General features: G+C 43.5%; 1 protein-coding gene across 1 annotated transcript; it reads right to left on the bottom strand.

The window, feature by feature from the left end:
* Positions 1–508: 508 nt before the first annotated feature.
* Vamp3 (vesicle associated membrane protein 3) lies at positions 509–8,603 on the bottom strand. The gene is made up of 5 exons (XM_027947617.2): positions 8,537–8,603; positions 6,464–6,545; positions 2,998–3,156; positions 1,863–1,914; positions 509–1,098 (listed from the first exon to the last, which is right to left on the bottom strand). Coding segments are annotated over exons 1-5 (312 nt in total). The 5' UTR covers positions 8,539–8,603; the 3' UTR covers positions 509–1,081.
* Between the last annotated feature and the right edge of the window lie 941 nt (positions 8,604–9,544).

Below are 9,544 nucleotides of genomic sequence, written 5' to 3'. Positions count from 1 at the left end.
GATTAGGTAATGATCAACTGCACAGGTGTTCTTACTTAAAGGGCTACAAAACTGTTGCTCAAGTAATTATTAGAAAGACAATGGAGCCCACAGCTGATGGTTTGCAAGAAGCTGGGAAAACTCTTTGTTTACAAGTGTGAGATGAAACAATGAGAGCCTCGCTCCCCTCTCAACCCCACTGCAAAAGGCCCCACTGCAAAAGGCCGAAGCAGAAGGGATGGGCGCCATCTACAGCGTTTCAGAGACAAAGCAGTGCTCAGGGTGTGGAAGGTCCACACACAACATTACCATTCTCCTTTTGAAGGACACCTTGAATTCCATTTGGCACTTTTCTGAATTTATCTGTCAGGGACAGACTTAAGGAAAATTTATTCATATTTAACTTTTTGGCAAACTAGGAACTTTGGTCATGTTCATAGTTCTAAAAAACTTTTCAAAGGGGTTATTTCTAATTAATATTTTAGCAAGTGATATATATAACAATAACAAGAAAGTAAACATCTTCATATCTAATGAAAGAGCAAAAATTCTTTACCAGCATCTTATTTTAAATACAGCAAGAGTCAGTACTGCTTACAAAAAGAAGACGGCTTACAAGGAACCAGAAAAGGATCAAAATAAGGCACAGCCTGTTATTGTCACAGATCAGTATTAGGCAGTAGTGTTTTTCCTGGAAGGCACAAGTTGGAAATCTGATTACCCAAAGGTTTAAAATGTGGCTCTGAAGATAATGTCAAATGACAGGAGAAAGAACTTGGAATGGATTCCCTTAACTGGAATCAATGGCAATGAATTAGTGACAACGTTAAGTCTAGATACAGTACTCTGGAGTCCAGATGTCCTCTGTTGCTCATAGGTAAATCTGTAAAGGCACTGTGCAAAACGGGGGCAAGCTGGCCCTCTAGTTTGGAGTGCATATTAAAAAACAAGGCACATAGCCTAGAAACCAAACTTTACATGAACTAACAAAAATAATCATTTTGGAAATAACAGTAGGTAAGCTGGATAATGTAGCAGGTTCTAAGTCGAAAGTCTTGAAGAGGTTTCCTGGACAGCAGGGTTGAGTTCCACCTGTTCTTCATTAAGAGATGCTCCATACTAAGATGAGGGGAGATTCAAAGACGGGGAGAAGGGCAGTTTAGTCTTTCAGAGCAAATCCAGAATGAGCAGGGACTGCAATCTAATTTTCTACAGGCTACAGAGGGCTGGAGACTAGAGCACAAAGCATCCAAGCCACCACACCCATTCTCATTGAAAGGAAACATCCACCAGCATCCATGTAAGCAACGAATGGAAAACACACTTCTCTAGTTCCCAGATAATGGTCCAAAAGTGGCAATGAATTCTTCCAATATTATATGTAATAGTAATGATAGTAAGAGTTGTGATATTTATTTATATAACTATTTTTTAAATTATATACTGGGTACCATCCTATGCACTTTGCATATATTTAATTAGATTTGTCCTCCTAACAAACAAGCTAAGTACCATTATTATCCCTATTTTACACATGAGGAAACTGAGGTCCTGAGACATTAAATTGCTTGTCTAAGACCACAGAGCTGGATGGTGGTGGAGCCAGGGTGGATCAGAGGCAGTCCATGCTTTTAATCATTACATCACAATAAAAGGAAATAGAAAATAAAAAATATATTCAGAAAGAAAAGCCAGTTAATAGAGATGAATAAATTTTCCCTAACCTCAAAGGATCAATGTAAAAAATCTTGGACTTTAATCATACAAAACTCAAATACTAAAACATTCGCTAAGGAAATTCATAAAACCCTTGGACTGAGCTAACAGAGGGGAATTTTGTTCTTCACCTGCACACAATCATCTGGGAACACAGAGTAACTCACCAATGATGATGATGATGATAATGACCAGAACGCTGATCCCTATTGCCCACATCTGCAACAAAACACATGTCCACTTCACACTTCAACAGACAAGGAGTGCTTGCTGAAGAGCATCATGTGAGGTGCACCACAGCCGGGAGCAATTCATAATTTCTAAAGTCTGAATTTAATATTCTCAATTAGGACTTGAAGGTTATTTACTTGCTTTTAAAAATACGTTCCTGGGCTGGGGTTGTGGCTCAGCGGTAGAGCGCTCGCCTAGCATGTGCAAGGCCCTGGGTTCGATCCGCAGCATCACATAAAAATAAATAAATAAAGATATGTGTCCAACTAAAAAATAAATATAAAAAATTTAAAAAATAAAATAAAAATATGTTCCAATGATCTGTGGCCCCTAGAAAGGCATCTGCTTGTGTATACACATTTTCCAGATAAGGAAGGGCTACTAACCCCTGTCCCAGGTATCTCAAGGTGTCACTTCTCAACTTCGCAGACAGGACTGGTTGTGTGTGGGATCTGATCATGGCACGTTTATTTACTAACTATGTAAAATCTGCTTCAGGCCATGTACTCTGTGTGGCTGTTTTCTCATCTTCTGTTAATGGACCTTTATTTTATTCATTTATTTATATGCGGTGCTTGGAATTGAACCCAGTGTCTCACACATGTGAGGCAAGCGCTCTACCACTGAGCCACAACTCCAGTCCCCAGTTGACCATGCATTTCTTTTCCTTGACTTTGGAGCCATTCACAGAACTACCTGCAAACTGACCACCAAGGCCACCCTTCTCCTCTTAGTCTGTGTTCATGGTTCTGAACGGCTCAGGTCAGAAGGGGCTTCTGTCTGTGATTGCTTTGGGACAATCTTGTTTTACCTGTCTCTTAAGATTAGCTACAGAACCTGGGGAGTCCTACTTATGGGACAATCTTGTTTTACATGTCTCTTAAGATTAGCCACAGAACCTGGGGAGTCCTACTTATGGGTGAGTAGAAGGGATGCTTATTTTAGATCCAAATGTTCATGCGTAGAAAATCAAACCCACATCCTAGGTTCATGAAAGTCCAGCATTTGTAGACCTGTAATCCTTTGAGAATGGAAAGGGGGCTTAATGGAAAGATCAGTTAAGAGAGTTACCTTGCAATTCTTCCACCAATATTTTCTCTTCAACTTGGCAGCACTTGTCTCAAATTGAGAAGCTCCTGCCTGCAACGCATCTGCACGGTCGTCCAGCTCAGAGAGCTTCTGGTCTCTTTCTAGCACCTTGTCCACGTTGACTCTCATTATGTCCACAACCTAAACCAATGTGATCACAGTAAGTTACATATAAAGGAATGGGGGAACCAAAATCCAAATGAAATTTATTGGCACACTGTTTTCCAGATCATCACTTTATAACTTTGAGCCAAACTTCATTAAAAAAAAAAAAAATGGGCCCTAATCTTTCATGATAAAACCACTCACAAACTAAGGATAGAAGGGAACTTCCCCACAATTAGTATCATACTCCATGGTGAGAGGCTGACAGCTTTCCTTCTAAGATCAGAAAGAGGGAAAGGATACTCACTTGCACTACTGCTGTTCAACACTGTACTAAAGTCCTGGCCAGACCAGTTAGTAAAGAAAAGAAAAAGCATCCAAGTTGGAAAGGACGAGTACAACCATCTCCATCTGTAGGTGATTCTATAGATACGGAAAAATCCTACAGAATCCACAAAAGCTACTAGCCTTAATAGATTTAGCCAAGTTACAGAGTCTAAGATCAACATACAAATCAGTTGTGTTTCTATATGCAAGCAATGAGCAATCTGAAAAGGAAATTAAGGAAACAACTGCCTTTACAACAAATAAAATACCTAGGAATACATCTAATCAAGGAGGTGAAAGACTTACAGAATGAAAATTAAAAATCTCTACTAAGAGAGAGTAAAGAGCAGCTTAAATGGGAAGATATCCCAGGTTCAAACATTCAAACTTATATTGTCAAACTGTGAGGGTGGCAGTCCTCCCCAAAGTGACCCTAAGTCAACGCAATCCCGATTGTCATTTTTTCCCTCCCCTCAGAAAAATCCTAATGGTATTCCAATAGCAGTGACTTTCTTCCATATTAATTGTAGGGAGACTTGAACAGGCAAAATGACATGGAAAACAGCTGAATAAGGTCGGAGGATTCACATCTCCAAATTTAAAACCCACTACAAACCTACAGTAATCCAAACTATGGTACTGGCATAAGGACAAAGACCAATGGAATAGATCGAGAGTCCAGAAATCAGAAAATCACAAATCAACTCAACCATTTCCCCCTGCCCCCTTGTGCTAGGGATCGAACCCAGGGCCTTGTGCATGCAATGCAAGGTAAACTCTACCACTGAGCTATACCCCAGCCCAAATGGCCAACTGACTTTTGACAGGGGGGGTCAAGACCATCCAGTGAAGAAAGGAATAGTATTTTCAGTAAATAGTGCTGGGACAACCAGTTAGCCACTCGCCAAAGAATGAAGCTGCACCCCTACTTCCCCTCACACAAAAACTAACTCAAAGCAGATCAATGACCTCAATGTAAAAGCTAAAACTATAAAACCCTTAGGAGGAAAAATAAGGGTAATCTTCATGACTTCAGATTTGGGCCTAGATTCTTAGTTTGATACCAAAAGCAACAACAACAACAAAAAAGATCACTAATAAACTGGGCTTGATAAATATTAAAAACTTCTTTTACATCAAAGTATGTTTTCAAGAATGTAAGTCAATCCATGTAATGAAGGAAATATTTGCAATCATATATCTAAAAATGGCTTAATATCCAGGATACATAAAGTATTTTTACTAGTTAAAAACAAAAAGACAGACAACCCAATCAGAAATAGCCCCTTCTTCAAAGATATGCAACAACCCTATAAGCACATGAAAAGATGTTCAATATCACTAATCATTTACTCATGCAAATCAAAACCACTGCACACCCACAAGAATGGCTCTATTCCAAAACAGAGAAAACAAATGCTATCAGGGAAATAGAGAAACAGGAACCCTGGGGCACTGCTGATGGGAAATAAAATGGGGCAGCCACTGGGTAACAGTTTGGTAGTTCCTCAAAAAGTCAAATATAGAATTACCATAACAGTAAGGCCACTCCTAGGTAGACACTTAAGAGAAATGAAAACTATGTCTAATCAAAATCTTGTTCTTAAACACTTATATAAGTACAAGTCATGAGACTAAGAGGTGGAAGCAACTCAAACATTAACTGATGGATAAATCAACAAACAGTGGCATAAAACACAATGGAATATTACTCAGCCAGGAAAAGGAAAGGTACTGATACATCTAACAACTTGGATTAATGTTGAAAACATACTAAGTGAAAGAAATCAGACATAAAAGGCCACATGCTTTATGATTCTTTTAATGATTTAATAGGCACATCCATAGAAACAGAAAGCAGATGAGAAGTTACCAAGGAATGGGAGGAAGGGGGAATGGGGAGTGATTACTAAATGGTTAGGAGTATTTTCAGGGCTGATGAAAGTATTCTGAAACTAGAAGAGGTGATAGCTGTCAACACAATGAATACACTAAATACTTTAAAATGACTGATTATGCATTAAGGGAATTTCACCTCCATAGAAAAGGGGAAAAAAAAATCTTTCCTTATAATTACTTTGGTTAAAAAAATAGATGCAATTTGATTTTGTAAGTAAACAAAAGTTTCAGGTAAAAATCTAAAAGTTTCAGAATTAAGTTCATAAACCATCAAATCAAGACATTATTGTATGATTTAACAATATATCCAACTTAACTTTAACTGTACTTTTTAAGGGAACTAAATGCAGAAAGACCAAGATATTTTTGTTGGACAGTGACAGCTTTTAGGAACATGGAAATATGAGACAACTCCTCACATAGTCTTCATGGGGTCCTGCATTATAGTGAAGGTCTTCTAACTCAAGAATTCTATAAATATAGATCAGTTGGGCTAGAGCAGTTTGTCAATATCCACCTTCTGCGAGCATTCAATGGTAACTGTCAGAGAAGAATTCTACAGACTTGCTCAGGCTGAGAAACTTGTTAAGACAGGCTATAAGACAAGGCATTCTGAAAAAAAAAAAAATGATCTGAAGGACTTGTTCCTTGCTTGAGCAATCTGTAAACCTGATCCTTAAATTTTTCATTACCCTATTTTATAAATCAATTCTTGGAAAATGTTACCAAATGTTTGTGTTTGGGGTATATGATTTGGGGGCAGAAAAATCAGCTGACCTCTGCTTAGATCAGGGCTTCCAGAACATCAGGGGGCAGATTTTTGCTACAGTTAAAATTTACTTTATATTCACTTTTTTTTAAGGGCAGAACCTGAAAACAACTCAGTTTATTCCAAAATATTTCTAATTTCTAATGAATTAACTACATATTTCCCGTAGCCCCATGTTTATCGCTGACCCACCAATTTAAAACACAAGGCGTACATTTCCCACATGTCCCCAGTTCTGCTATATTCACACTTTTGATTTTTTTTCCTAAGCAGAATTATTTCCAGAGTGTTTCCAAATTTGTCTAAAAATTTGTCTAAGATTCATGTTTTAGGATTTTAGAGCAATACCTCATCTACTTGATTTTGTGTCTGCTGAATTCTCCGATTACTGCCAGTGGCAGCACTGGAACCTGCAGGCGCACCTGCAGACCTGAAATGTACAAAGAAACAAGCACATACACATTATGATTCCACAGACTCTTCTGTAAACACAAAGACTCCAGTCCAGATTCAGAACTAAAGCAAAATAAGAAACAAAAACAAAAACAAAAATAAACTTGTACTGCAATAATGAACAAGGATTCTTAATATCCTTCTTAATTCCCAAGATTGTCCCACATTATAAAGTGACCAGGGTCTAAAAATGAAAGTTTAATAGTATCTTCTTTGTGTCACTGAAGTGCCTGATCCCAAGATAGGTACACTTTTTTTTTCTAATTGATTTATTTACTTATTTTGGTACTGGGGATTGAACTCAGGGGCACTCAACCACTGAGCCACATCGCCAGCCCTATTTTGTATTTTATTTAGAGACAGGGTCTCACTGAGATGCTTAGCATCTCGCTTTTGCTGAGGCTGGCTTTGGACTCTAGATCCGCCTGCCTCAGTCTCTGGAGCTGCTGGAATTACAGGTGTGTGCCACTGAGCCTGGCTCTAATTATTTTTTACTTGTTTTAAAGCACATATCTGCTTAAATCCACTCAATATTCTCCAGATCTTTTTACTGTAGCAAAGACACTCATAAATTTTAAAAAATAGGAAAAAAAGTAACTTATAGTTATGAACAATTACAGAATGGCCCTTTTTCATTATGAAAAAATAGAACCATTTACAGAAACAAGATCAGGAACACTGAGATAGAGATGGGGTGGTGTGAATGGATGAATTGAAGCTATGCTCTCTTAAAAAGGTACTCTTTTTTTTTTTTCTTACAATCTTCATCAAATGTTTCATTATTCCCCATGCAGATCTTTATAATCACTCCAGCTTTTAAGTCCTTATTGCCTCCATTACTTGGCTGGCATCACTTTGATTGCTCTGTATATACATGATTTTTAAATATATATAAAGTCTTGCCTACCCTAATAGAGCCCAGGTTCCTGGTCTCAGAATTCTCTTCTCTGTATCCAAGACAGTACCTAGCACGGGCCTTGCTACACAACAATCAAGGATTCACTGATTCAACAGTTATTTCCAATCTACATTGTGTCAATAACCAGGGACCAGGGGACACAGCAGATCTGAGTGCTGCCCTCAAAGAGTTTAGGGTGTGGTAATAGATAAGGACTGGACTCGGGAGCTGCGTAAGCCCTGTCCAGGTACTTCCTCCTTGATCCTCATAACTCTCAAGGAGATACTCTGTTACCCCCATTTTACAGATGAGAGGAGTGAGGTTTGGAAGTCAACACAGCTGGCTGCAGAGAGCCAGGTCCTAATTCCTCAGAGGTAGCTCTCCAACACCGTGACCCCTTTTCTGGCACAGCAACCTGGACAGGTACACTCCAAGTGCTGCGCTTGGGCTTCCTCTGTAGGTGACCACTGGGCAGGCTGGAGGGAAATACTAGGTCCTCGTGACTCTCTGAACGTTCCCAGGGGAAACACCGACTATTTAGGGGCCAGTGCAAGGCGGCTTTTGCTCAAGCCCAGGGCGAAGGCCCGCGGTCCCGCAGTCTCTCCAGCGCGGCAGCTCCCGGGGCTCCCGGGCCCTCACGAGCTGCTGGTCTGCTCTGGCCGCAGCGGCCTCACGACGGGACCCAAGTCCTTTCGCTTGCACTTCCGCAGCCCAGCGGCGGCCGGGCGGGGAGCTCCCGGGCGAGCGCAGTCGTCGCCGGCCTCCTGCGGACCTCGGGGAAGGAGCCAGGGTGCGGGCGGGGCCGCCGCTTCCTCCGGGAAGCGCGGCCGCCCCGCCCGACTGCCGCGGGGCGCCCCGGGGGACCGGCGGAGCCACTGGACGTCCCGACCCGTCTGCGGCCGGCCCCGGGGCCGCCGCCCACCCCCAGGCCCCGGGCGTGCCGCGGAAGCCCGCCCGGCCTCGGCCCGCGTCCGAGCGGCGGACGGCCACCCCCGGGCGGTGCGGGGGGCCCTGGCGCCGGTCGCCGCCTGCGGGGCCCGAAGCCGCCGGCGTCGCGGAGCGTCACTCACATTTTGGCGGCGCGCGAGGGTCCGCGGAGCTGCGCAGCGGGCTGAGGAGGCCGGGGAAGTGGGCGGGGCGGCGCGCCGGTGACGTCTCCGGGCGCGGGTGGGCGGGGCGCGTCGGCCGCCGGGGGGCGCGCCGGAAGTGGGCGGGCCGAGGACGACCTAAGGGAGCCGCCCCTGCCTGGCCCCGCCCCGCGTCCTGCGGGCCTGCGCTGCCGGGTGCCGAGCCGGTGCAGAGTCCGGGTGCGGAGTCTCCAGCGCCCGCCCGCACCGCCGTGGCGTCCCTGGCCTCCTGGTCTGCAGGGCGCCCGCCCGAGGTGCCTTAGGCGCAGGAACGGGGATGTGAGGCAAGCGCGGGGCGTCCGGGCAGTTTCTCCGGTGGAGACATCAGCGACAACGTCCGTGCTTCGCCTTAGCGTCCCACGTGAACCTAGTGGTCCTGCGGAGACCCTGCGCTTTTCGAAGAAAGTGGTTACAATGAAGTAGGGAGTCCTTTGGAGGCATCTTCACAGCTTGCGTCGGGCGAGGTTCCCGCTCTCTGGGCTAGAAGTTTATCTTGTATCCGTGTGACAGGCAGGATACAAGAAAAATGCCACCCGGAGCACAGGACCAGGAGAGGAATCTGCAGTGGGACCCCTGGATTGCTGTTTTCCTCTTCCGGATTTGTCCCATTACCAGGGCAACTCCTGCTGTGACAGTGGCCCACTTTATGTTTTGAATACAACCCTCACTGCTCTGGCTTATTTTTGAAATGGCCATGTTTCTGTCTCCTCCTCTTCCCTTCCCCCTCCCTAATCTCAGGGGAAACAGGATGGCCTTTCTTCCCCATCCTAGGCGGAGTTATCTGTCCTGAGTACACACCTGCCATAGGAACAAAGTAATCCAGACTTTGCGGGTGGTACCAGAAGGTCTCAGAAAAGGCTATCTTCCAAATTAACAAGTGGATTACAACTCCAGACAGAGAACACATGGACTGTAGCCTTTGAGTCACCTGTTCCTGCTGAGGGACAGAAT

Source organism: Marmota flaviventris, chromosome 10 (assembly GCF_047511675.1).
Source record: "Marmota flaviventris isolate mMarFla1 chromosome 10, mMarFla1.hap1, whole genome shotgun sequence".
In the NCBI taxonomy this organism is placed as follows: Eukaryota; Metazoa; Chordata; class Mammalia; order Rodentia; family Sciuridae; genus Marmota; species Marmota flaviventris.
This window is presented reverse-complemented; position numbering and strand designations above follow the sequence as displayed.

Excerpts from the sequence above, each read along its gene's own strand:
- Vamp3 (XM_027947617.2), bottom strand. Across the intron at positions 3,157-6,463 it reads CACAAAATCAAGTAGATGAG|GTTGTGGACATAATGAGAGT; the intron begins GTATTGCTCTAA and ends ACATTGGTTTAG. Across the intron at positions 1,915-2,997 it reads ATTGGTGGAAGAATTGCAAG|ATGTGGGCAATAGGGATCAG; the intron begins GTAACTCTCTTA and ends GTTTTGTTGCAG.